This window comes from Etheostoma spectabile, unplaced genomic scaffold (genome assembly GCF_008692095.1).
Source record: "Etheostoma spectabile isolate EspeVRDwgs_2016 unplaced genomic scaffold, UIUC_Espe_1.0 scaffold00002703, whole genome shotgun sequence".
In the NCBI taxonomy this organism is placed as follows: domain Eukaryota; kingdom Metazoa; phylum Chordata; class Actinopteri; order Perciformes; family Percidae; genus Etheostoma; species Etheostoma spectabile.
The window spans coordinates 96,630-108,065 of NW_022602941.1; the positions used below are offsets into that span (position 1 = coordinate 96,630).

Below are 11,436 nucleotides of genomic sequence, written 5' to 3' on the forward strand. Positions count from 1 at the left end.
AATGTTTTTACCGTATCAAATCTTAATACTTAGATTTAGCTTCATAATAACTCAAATATTTGTGAATATATGATACATTCTGATAGTGGTTTTACAAACTTATGTGAAAACAATACATTTTCTTTTTGTGTGTGTAATTACAGGGATTGTGGCTGTTTTAAATGACAAAAACTGTATTTTTACAGTTTAATACTGCTTATAGACATTTTTACTCTGACTAAAAAAACAATTTTCCAAGGTATTTGTTTTCAAAATAATGAATTTTTCCATAATTTTACGAGGTATTCGTCAATTCACAAGTATTCTATGTAACATGACAGAAAAATACTTTTTGTTGCTGTTAATTACCACTAATTCTATCAACTTTTAGCAGTGTTTTTACAGTATTAAACTTAAATTTAACAGTTTTATCTTATAAATAAAAAAAATATTTGTGAAAATACAATGAATTTAGAATGTATTTTTAAAGTAATTTTATGTGAAAAAACATAATTTTTCTGTAAAATAATGATAATGCTATGTTTATTCACAGTTACAGCTTTTTTACGTTATTTTACATTAGACATTTAAATTCACAGTTTATTATTGTAATTTATTGTTTTTTTTCTGTATTTAAAAAATACAGAAAAAAACTGTAAATTTAACAGGAAAAAGTACGTAAAATTACAGATTTTTTTTACAGTGTAGCGATACGCTACCTATACCATCCAAAGACTGAGACTGTAGGTATGTTATATGCCCATATATGTTTAACGTGTTCATATGTTTTGTTCATTTTCACAATGTTTAAAATCTTCAGTTAACCTAGCCATTCTCCACTTCCCCACAGTAATCCCGTAGCTTTCTTGTGAGCACATTTAAACATCTAAAACTACGGGGATTTACATGTCACTGCTGCATTCATCAGTCTTTCATTCTGTGTAAAACCCTACCATACTTCACAAACATTACCTATTTACAATAACCACGTAACACTCAGATCTCTGTTAACTATGTGTCTGTTTATTTAGTTTCAAAGTGTAACACAGGTTAAACATTAGTCATATCAGCTTTGTCTTACCGGCGTCTTCTCGTTCTGTTTTAAGAATACAAACTGACTATGTGACAGATGTGTAATCTGTCATGTCCTGCCTTCTGAAGCTCTAGCCAGGCGCCATTCCTCGCCTAAAACAATATGAGGCATTCCAGTAAGTGAAAAGGAAACTCACATCTACAAAAATAAATTTGATAGATGTGGCTCCCTGATGGTCTAGTGGCTAGGATTCGGTGCTCTCACCGCCGTGGCCCGGGTTCAATTCCCGGTCAGGGAATGGTCAAGACTTGACAGATTCAGGTGTGATATTTGAAAGACTAAGTTCAGGGACTTGTTTTTGGTTGATTTAGATTTGTCAAATTCTTCCTCATTAGTTTAACACTGAAAACCCAACACTTTTAAAGAGTACCATTTCCTTTAAATCAGACCCCCGACAGCGGATATATCCTTTTGTCATCAATGATGGGTCGTAAACACTTCATCTGCCTCTATCTAGGGGTGGCCAACTAGTCAAGGAACAGCAAGAGACTTGGTATTTAACACACCCCATTTGAAAAGTTCTTACACAGCCATGAAAAGTATTAGGGTAATAATTTGCTAAAATTCTTTTTAGTCGAGGAATGTTTCCACAAGAGTAATAATGCCACATTGCTGATGCAATCAAGATGGGTTTTTTTGAGGGATTAAGATACATATCACAAGGATGTTGGTGGGAAACTATTACATTGAGTTATTCCTAAACCCGGACATTGAAGTTTCCATGATATCTTCATCAAAATGAGAAAAAAGATAAATTCATTATTTTTGATTCACAGGATTATGAGACTGTGACTTTGAGAGTATGTTTAAAGCAACATTTAAAACATGACTTTCAAGGCAACAACAACTTTCTACATCTGACAAACGATGTAAGCATTCAGAGAACAATCGTGTGTCACTCTCCAGAAGGCGTTTTCTGACAGCGTGGTGCAGCCTGTATCCTGGATGGATTTGTCTGGCTGCCCTTCTCCCCATTTCGTAAAGGTCAGAGGTCGGTTTTTCATATCAGCCTCAAAATTCCCCTCAGCTTTGTTAGTGTTGACGCTGATCCAGGCTGTTTTGTTATCATCCCCAAACACCTGAGAGAGTATGTTGTTCTCCTCCTCGTTCTGGGGCAAAGCCAGCTCTAGGCCTCGTTGGGAGCAGAACTCAACGGCCCTGGAGAAAGAGTCCCTCTTCTTGTAGGACACAAAGTATTTCTGGCCAACTCTTCGGACAAAGTCATAGTTCACGACTGAAATGTAAAGAGAACAACATGCAACAAATCAGAAATGAATAAAGTGAAAATGACTGTTCAAGAACTTTCAAACTGTATTGTCATCTTGGTCCTACAGGATACTTACCCAGCTCTAACTTAGCGAGGCTGTTCTTTAAGGTCTCCAGTTCCTGACCAGAGACACCTGGATCAAACAGATCAAGTTCAGTTACCAATTAGACCTGAGTCCACATTTTGTAAGACATGCATTCTCAAAAAATGTAACTTTGCCTGCTACAGATTTCCCACCGTGGTCAGAAAACATGGAGTCTAAAGTGGCTGCTCGTTTCGAAGCTAATTGCACAAGTAAAAACATCAGGGCACTCATGTTATTTGCACTACATAGAGTGTATATATTTTGTATGTTTGTTTTAAGGGTCCATTTCATTATAATATTCAGATTTACCATAAATAATTGAACATGCATCACATGTATTTTAAGTTCCATTAAAGAGGGGGGAAGTGGGGTCACATTTGAGCATTTTAAAATGTTCTTGAAACTAACGCATTAGTTACTTCTGAAATAACTAGTTACTTTTATAATTTGTAATTGAGAATCTAATTTAGTTACTTTTTGGAAGAACTAGTTACTATAACCAATAACTTTTTAAAAGTAACTTGCCCAACACTGGTAAAGTGTATCTCCTCTTCTTCTATCTCTGAACTCTCTGAATGATGAGTAAACCAGATTACATCAATGTTCACTCTTTTCTGACATTTATGTACCTTGATGTATGTGTCTCAGACAGAGATTGACAGTTTATTCGAGTGTGGTTTTAAATGGGTGCTTTATAGAAGAACTTTAGACCAACAAAAAAGATGGGTCTCAAGTAGGGTTGCATAATATGAGAAAAAATGCAATACAGTATTCAAAACATTGTTGACTATTGTGGTAACGATATTACGATATTACTTATTATAGATAAACAGATACTGAAGTGTGCTCAGATCTGCATTTCTGCTGGTTACAGTATTCTATAGAAATACAACAAATTTATTGTTGGAATTAAAACAAATCAAATTCTCTGAGTATCTTTTGCGATATGTCCCAGTCTTTCGATATATGTTTATTACGCCAGTTAATATTGCAACAGCATGTGGCTGGGTTAGCTTAGTTGGTAGAACAGGCACACATTTATAGAGGTTTGGTACTCAAAGCAGCTGCCGCTGGTTGGACTCCGACCTGTGAAAGTAATTTCATGAAATATGGTCTTTAGAATCCAGAAAATATATAACCTCGTCCACAGAATATAGCAGATCCAGGCGGTCCAACTGGTCCCCTCACTCCTTTTGGTCCAACAAATCATGTGTACAAGAGCAGGGAAAGAGACATACAAGATGATCAACAATCTAAAGCTCATTGAGGCTGTTATTACAATACATGCCATTTAGCTGATACATTTTTTTCAAAGCAATTTAAAATTTCTATATGTCAGAGGTTGCACGCCTCTGGAGCAATTAGGGGTTTAAGTGTCTTGCTCAAGTACACATTGGTTGATGTAACACAGTGGGAATCAAATTAAATATGTTATATCCACTGTGCCATCACCACCTTTTATGTTTGTTCTGTTTGATGTCTATTTGAAAAACAAAATATTGTATGGATAGAACGTTCAGACAGATTTTTGCTAAATTACTCATAGAGGTCTGAGTCACAAGGTTCATTCTCTGGTGAGCATTAAAGTTAAAATACATTGGGCCCATCACTGTCATTGTTTCATGAAGTTTCTCACAGCTGAGCAGACTGTTCTCTGAAAACACCAACATAAGTTGTTTGTTCACTTAGCTATTACAACTCATTTTTACGTTTAGTAGTCAATGTAAGATTGCCAAGTACTACATAAGGAGACAAGTTGGGGTATGGATTGGTCAAACAAACACAGGCTTTTCACCCAGGAGACTGGGATTCATGTCCCCTTTTGAAAATTAAAGTAACTGGGGAATTTGTTTTGTACTTTACAGAACACACGGAGCTATGTCACTGTGGAGACTGAACAAAGTGTTTGTATGAAAACTGAACTGAGTATTATTGTTTAAAAGTTATCATGTGAATATTTTGAAACCTTGAGAAATGAAGAAGAACACCAGCCGGACACTCCTGGCTCTGGCCAGCAGGGTAAGATAAGATTAATTTGCAGCTGTGACTGTGTGAATGAGCTATTGTTTCTTTATTACAACGTCAGTGAATTGTGTTAACCTTAAAACTTGCCTAATACACCCAGTCTCTCTTTAACCAATAGTATAGCATATAATATGATGTACTAACCAACTTTCATGTAAAACACTGATGTTTAAGCCCACATTTATGTTAAACAACTATATACTACACCCATTATGTAAATCAACTTTCTGTATACAGCCACTTAAAAAAATGGCTGAGCAGGGAATGAAAGTTTTGGAAGACTGCTGAATGCATTTCAGCTTTATTCTCCTTTATACCCAAACCACAATCCTTTTCTAAACTTAACTAAGTAGTTTTGTTACGCAGACAAAACCAAATAAGTTCATTTTTGTGCTTAAACCTAACTAAACTGTAAGTGTTTCACAGTGTTAACAATGTGTTTAAAACTGTGACAGTTGTGTGTTTTGGTTTAAAATGAGGACAGAAATTGCTTGTGTGGGTTGTATTATCGGTTAGGAATAAACAACCTATGTTTTTGTTATGGTTCGGAGGACTTGTTGCAGCTTACACAGCAAGTCAAATGAAGAAAATATATAAGTGACCTCATAAAACTCCTGGTAGATTGGATAAAGCTTGTGGTTAAAAACAAACTGATCTGCCTGGCCAACAGAGGGGTGCCAGAATTCAGACTAATAATGATTAGAGTTTGGTCAGAACAAGTGTTCCAAGGAGCGAGATGTGGAAGTCAATATTACCCACCAGGTTCCCAGGTGCCCAAGGTAGCCCAGCTAGCCCAGCCCAGCTGGCCCAGCGGCCCAACACGTCCTGGGTCACCTTTAGGACCAGGAGGTCTGGAAGCTGACTGTAGCCAGTAGAAGACATCAAGCAGAGGACGCAGAACAGTAGGAACATCCTCATCTTCAGAATGCAGAGCATCATAACATCTATTGGAGCAATAATTTTTATTCTTTCAGTAAATTAGATCACTAGAGGAGGCAAGATTTCTGGTACAAAGAGGTAAACTTTACCTTAACATTACTGATAAACCTGTTTGTCACTGGATCAACATTCTGAAATCTAAATGTCTTTAAGTCCTTTGAAATCTACAGTAATAGAATTATAGTTAAGATTTTGCCCTTTTTCAGGCTACATCAGGAATATTGTTGTATCATAGTTTACAACCACTGGCTCAAGTCAGTCACATGAAATCAAAGGTGGTTATTTAAGAACTCAATCTTTGGCAAATAATGTCAACCACAAATGATGTGTCTCCGGTAGTCTTCTGTTCATTTGTACACACTTCAGAAAAACTGATGAGATTTTCATTGCAATATATACAGATGTGGTGAAGAAAGACTGAATTTCCAAATGTGCAAATTACAATTCTATTACAGCCTGTGTTCAGTGCAACACCAAGTATGCTGTTGTATAAGAATTTAAATTACACTAATTCTAGCACCAAACAGTGTAAACAGAAGGTACTCACAGAATACATGAAAAGTGATCTGCAGGATGTGCTGCTTCTTTGCTACTTCCAAGAAAAGTGATGGAGGACGTGGTGAGAGTGCATACGTATAAGAAATATGAGTGTGTTTTGAGGAGTGATTTTAAACGAAGCACCCGCTTCGACATGTCTGATCAGAAAAGGGCATTCCAAAGTCTGGAAACAAACATGTTGCAACACATGGAGTGCATTTTTCAATCCACATGAAAACAAGCAAAGCATTTTTAGATTTGTATTCCATAAAGAAAGTAGGAGCTACCAATGGTGGAGGAAGTACTGAACTTCAGTAAAATCTTAAGTAAAAGTACAAATAACCAGAGACATATTTCCTTCAGTGAAAGTATAAGTACCACAAGGACAACCCTGCTTAAGTAGAAGTAAAAAGTAGGCTACCTGATTTAAATTAAGTATTAAAAATATTGCATAACGATTTATTCTCTCAATGTCTACATATATATAGATATATATATATATATTATATCTATATATATTATATACTATATGATATATATATATATATATATATATATATATATATATATATATATATATATATAATGTTGTAGAAATGTAGTGGAGTAGAAAGTTCACAATTGCTGCAAAAATATAACAAATAAATATAAAAATCAAATATACACTACGGATTCGACTAAAGTAAAGTACAGATATGTGTATTTGTAAATTTGTTACATTCCACCATGGAGCTGGCTTAGCTTTTAGATTTCTTTCATGATAAAAACAGCAACAAAAACATTTGCAGCTGTCTCATTTGTAACAATATTTGCCTGTTATTGACTAAAGCTTATCATATTACTCACACCTACGTTATCTTAAACATTGTTCACTTTTCAATCCCTCTCTATTACTTCATCTTTTTTTGTTGTATTTAATAAAGAATAATGAAGAAACGCTGAAGACTACTTTCCCACTTTTATTTTCCGTTACGTCATATTGTCTTACTGCTGTCTTTAAAATCAGAACCATGGATAAATGTTTTTCCCCACTCTCGCGAGCCATTGGCCCTCATTATCAACCTAACGTAGAAACCAGCCAGATATGAGCGCAGAAATCATCTTAGGATAGGCTTCAAGTGGGAGTAATGAAACGTTTGTATGACACCAATCAGAGAGTAAGAAGGGTTGGACATTGATAAATGCCTTGCTTTGCGGACGAATTGGCGTACGTGCGTCCTACGCCTATTCAGGTTGTAGGCACGTTTCATGAATGAGGGCCAATATGTTTAGTCAGTATGTTTTGAATAGAGACGGTCTTTGGCATGAAATCACCCCGTTGGATTAACACGGTGAAAATGTTGAAACACAATAATTTCACAAGCTCATTTCTGATACAACCCTTTACAACCCGTAAACTGTTGGAACCTGGTTGCCACAGGTTCCCAAACCTTCCCTCAAAATGTGAATCACAGATTCTCCAGCCCCAGTGGTAGAAGCAGAGCAGAGCGCGCAGCGGAAGCGTGCTGGGCCCATAACCCAGAGGTCGATGGATCGAAACCATCCTCTGCTAATTGCCATGCTTTATAGTCAGCAAAAGGCTGTTTCAAAGCCTCTTTTTCTGAAATGCAATGTCTCCACCTGCTGAAGAGTAAACTTAATGACATGTCAAATTCAATTCACCATGAAAATGGAAAAAAGCTGGAGCATAATAAATATAATACAAGTACGTACAACCGTAAAACTTGCACATTTAAAAGTGCTTGTTGTGCTGTCTGATAGTCTGAGGTATAACAAGAGAGCATACGCTTAGTTTGTGTTACAGGAGTCTTAGTCTACCACTACGTTCTATAACCCTACCAGTCAGATTACCACAGGAGGTAATATCTTTGCAGCTCTTTAAAGACTCTACCATAATACCTGCTGGATGTCAGGTCCTCTCATACATGTAAAGCATGAGCTCTACCATGAGCTACATCCCCTGAAGATATTCAGAGTTTTTTGACTTTTTTCTGAGATAGACTTAGACTTATCTTTATTAATCCTTTTGGGATGACTCTCGCAAGAGAATTGAAATATGTTGTGTATGGCTTTAAAACCTGTAAATGCAACTGCGGTGGCTGGAAATCAAACCTGGGCAAAATGATTGCACTGCTATGGTATAAATCATAGTGGAAAAGTAACACACTTGTTGCCTTTCTGCTGGACAGCAACCTGCATGAAATCTTGTAACACAGACAGATAATAAATGGTGGAGACAGTTGGCTTCCAGTACCTATGAAGAAACACAACACTGTACATGAAGGCACAACTGCAATTAGGGTTACTGTGATCTGTCATTGGTTTGCTAGCACTCTAAAAGAACGCCTCTCGTTGTGGGCAGGATTTGAACCTGCGCGGGGATACCCCAAGGATTTGTAGTCCATTGCCTTAACCACTCGGCCACGGCAACCTGAAAACAATACCATATCTGTTTGCACAAATGTTCATAAACTTTTCAATTGTTAGTAGTATTACCAGACACTGGCACAATTGAAAAATCGTAGTGCACTGCCTGTTCCTGTATATCCTCATGGTGGCAGCTTGATAGATTGATATGCTCCCTTATTCTTACCATAACAGAGGTCTAATATTTTATCAAATCAGGTTGGGCAAGGGTAACAAGCGGCCGAAATGGGTTTCCTCGGGAGGTGGCTGGCGTCTCCCTTAGAGATAGGGGGAGAAGCTCAGTCATCCAAGAGGAGCTCGGAGTAGAGTTGCTGCTCCTTCGCGTTGAAAGGAGCCATTTGAGGTGGTTCGGCATCTGGTAAGGTTACTTCTTGACAGAACTTTATGGTTCTAACACATGGTAACTTTACATCTGTTGACAATAAAGACGCTCAAAAAACACTTTACTTGCGATTGCGTTTCTTGCGCACATTCATGTCCTCTTAAATACAAAGAACTGCTAAGTTCTTTATTCCCAATATCATGTCTCAGACATTAGTTCCAGATGAAAACACTAGTTGTCAGAAGTGGGATTTGAACCCACGCCTCCAGTGGAGACTGCAACCTGAATGCAGCGCCTCGGACCGCTCGGCCATCCTGACTGACCCAACAGATATTCAGTAGGACCTGTTTAAAAAATTATAACATAGTGAATTAACATGTCATGATATAGTAGGTTCTCAGTCGTGTCCATGTCATAGTTAACAAGGGAAGGTTTCTCAACTGTCAGCCCAAATATATGGGCGTTCATGGAGACATGGAAGAAAGTCACCAGGGTGGCAATGTGCTTGACAATGGCAATACATTACGTAGGATGTGAAGGCAATGTGCATACAGGCTAAATCCTATGCTGGGAATCAAGATCCACCAATGTTTCTGACCACAATGTCCGTTCAGAAATGTCTGTGCCAGATGGGAATAGACTGACAATTGGGTCAACATTGTGCAATTATCTTCAAAATGTCCAACTGAGTCCACAAATACACCTGCCAGATGGGAAATAAACTGATAACTCTCTTCATGTTCTAAAACGTTCATGCCCACATTGAGTCCAGATGTGTCCGTTTTGGTTCCTGATCCATTCTATTACCCCAAAGGTTCAAAACTAGGCCAAGAAGTTTTGTGACTCTCTTTAGTTGTTTTTTCTTACACAGAAAGGGTTGGACACCAGTGCCCCACTCCCCCACCCATATCTGACAATTGAAAGCTGTGGGGAAGAGGGGTTCCAAAGCTAATAGACCATTCAACAAGCAATTCTGATGTACTATACTGGCCCATTCAGGATGAACACTGTATACTCTGACTGCAGAAACACAAGATCAAATTTCAGTGATACCTAATTTTTATGGTGATTACGAGACTGAATGCAAAGTGTGTATCCGCCATGTAACTCAAAGCCTATCACTTCAGTCAATACTGTCAAATTTGAAGCTCCTTCCAATTACATGAACTACCAGGTGACTCTCAACTGCCCCCATCAACGTACTGTTTGCAGTCTAAATGGCCAGGACATTAAACCTGTAAGCTCACTTTAAACTAGATGTGGAAAGCTGAAAGGTTGATCTTTTTACCCTTGCTGTGGCTTAAAAACAGGTTCCACTGAGATTTGAACTCGGATTGCTGGATTCAGAGTCCAGAGTGCTAACCATTACACCATGGAACCTTTTACAGTGTTGCAAGGGTTTGCTAGGCAGTTTCTTTCATAATATCCATGTGTGATATTAAGGCACACAACAATCACAACGCAGATTAAAAATACTGGCCAATATTTGATTTAAGAGACATATATTCTGTAGATATATATATATAGGGTCATAGGTTGCATACAGGACCATTAAACCAGATCTTACTACAGATCTTCATTGGCTATAAAGCAATTCCCATACCGGGAGTTGAACCAGGGCACCTGGGTGAAAACCAGGAATCCTAACCGCTAGACCATATGGGACTGATTCCACATTATTTCATGAATCAATTCTAGCCTGGCTGGAAACAGCCTTCTCTTGAACATGAATGAAGAGCTTCTTAAGTAAGTTTTTCTTGAAGCTTTTGAGTGTTCTTTAGGTTTTTATCTGCTTTAACTATTACCGGACAGCGGGGGCACGGAGCAGAGCAGAGCGGCCGTTAGGGAGGAATCCTCCTCCGTGTTTCAGCTCCATTTGAACTGGCGGTAAAAAACTTAGGGTCGGAACTTTATGATGAATAGAAATGTTGACAGGTTGATTTCTGTTAGAAACCAACACAACTATAGTCAAAGAAAGAAAATATATATATATAAGAGCCGTCTTGGTTCATCTTTCCACTGTTCCTACAATCACCACTCTGGTCTGGTTGGAAACTAAAGGATCTAAACTAAAAGGATGTTCCTCTTTAACTAAAAGGTCTATCTCTGTAGGGATCCATCCCATAATGTTGTCACACACTTAGAATAATAATCTGAGTCTGTCAGCAGAAACTACACAACCTTTAGTTATTTGTCACGAAGTACCAGAAAGGTTACTCGCCCAACCTGATTTGTTAAAATTTGGATCTCTGTTATGGTACAAATAGGGAGCATATCAATCAATCAAGCTACTTCCACCACATGATATACAGGAACAGCATGACGTGCGGTGATGTCAGTAAGGGGTAGGCACTGAGTTATGAACGCCAGATTACCTAATTTATTGTTTAGGCTAAAAATCAAAACGTTACGCACAAGCGCGGCACACACGCGCGGTCGATAGCAAGACATTTCCAATTAATCTATCAATCAAAATCAATCTAATGTAATCATATAACACTTTACAGCAACCAGCAGGCTACGGTGCTTAACGAATGAGTATAATGACATCATCCAATAAAAGAGTGAACATAGCGAACAGTAAAATCAGAAAAAAGTCTCAAGAAAACAAAAGAATGAAACTGTCCCACCACTGCTACGTATTAAAAGCCTGATTCAACAGATATGTCTTGAGTTTGGACCTAAAAAGAGCCACATCTGTAACAGTGCGAATATCGGGGGGTAACTTGTTCCAGAGTCTCGGGAGAGCAACTGCAAAAGCC

General features: G+C 37.8%; 1 protein-coding gene and 3 non-coding genes across 4 annotated transcripts; 1 reads left to right on the forward strand and 3 right to left on the reverse strand.

Annotated features, from left to right (window-relative positions):
* Nucleotides 1-1,065: 1,065 nt before the first annotated feature.
* Nucleotides 1,066-5,485, reverse strand: LOC116676122 (mannose-binding protein C). The gene is made up of 5 exons (XM_032507457.1): nt 5,478-5,485; nt 5,209-5,393; nt 3,564-3,614; nt 2,416-2,472; nt 1,066-2,306 (listed from the first exon to the last, which is right to left on the reverse strand). The coding sequence occupies exons 1-5, from the start codon at nt 5,483-5,485 to the stop codon at nt 1,924-1,926; spliced, it is 684 nt and encodes a 227-aa protein (XP_032363348.1). The 3' UTR covers nt 1,066-1,923.
* trnae-cuc (transfer RNA glutamic acid (anticodon CUC)) lies at nt 1,239-1,310 on the forward strand. The gene has a single exon. It is a non-coding gene; the product is annotated as a tRNA-Glu (tRNA).
* A 2,790-nt stretch (nt 5,486-8,275) lies between the features above and the next one.
* trnac-aca (transfer RNA cysteine (anticodon ACA)) lies at nt 8,276-8,356 on the reverse strand. Its single transcript has one exon. It is a non-coding gene; the product is annotated as a tRNA-Cys (tRNA).
* A 1,912-nt stretch (nt 8,357-10,268) lies between these two features.
* Nucleotides 10,269-10,339, reverse strand: trnae-uuc (transfer RNA glutamic acid (anticodon UUC)). Its single transcript has one exon. It is a non-coding gene; the product is annotated as a tRNA-Glu (tRNA).
* Nucleotides 10,340-11,436: the final 1,097 nt, after the last annotated feature.

Bases quoted from the DNA above. Each gene is read 5' to 3' on its own strand.
- LOC116676122 (XM_032507457.1), bottom strand. The intron at 3,615-5,208 runs GTGGGTAATATT...TTGGACCAAAAG, and splicing joins CTTGGGCACCTGGGAACCTG to GAGTGAGGGGACCAGTTGGA. The intron at 2,473-3,563 runs GTTATATATTTT...TGTTTGATCCAG, and splicing joins TGCTATATTCTGTGGACGAG to GTGTCTCTGGTCAGGAACTG.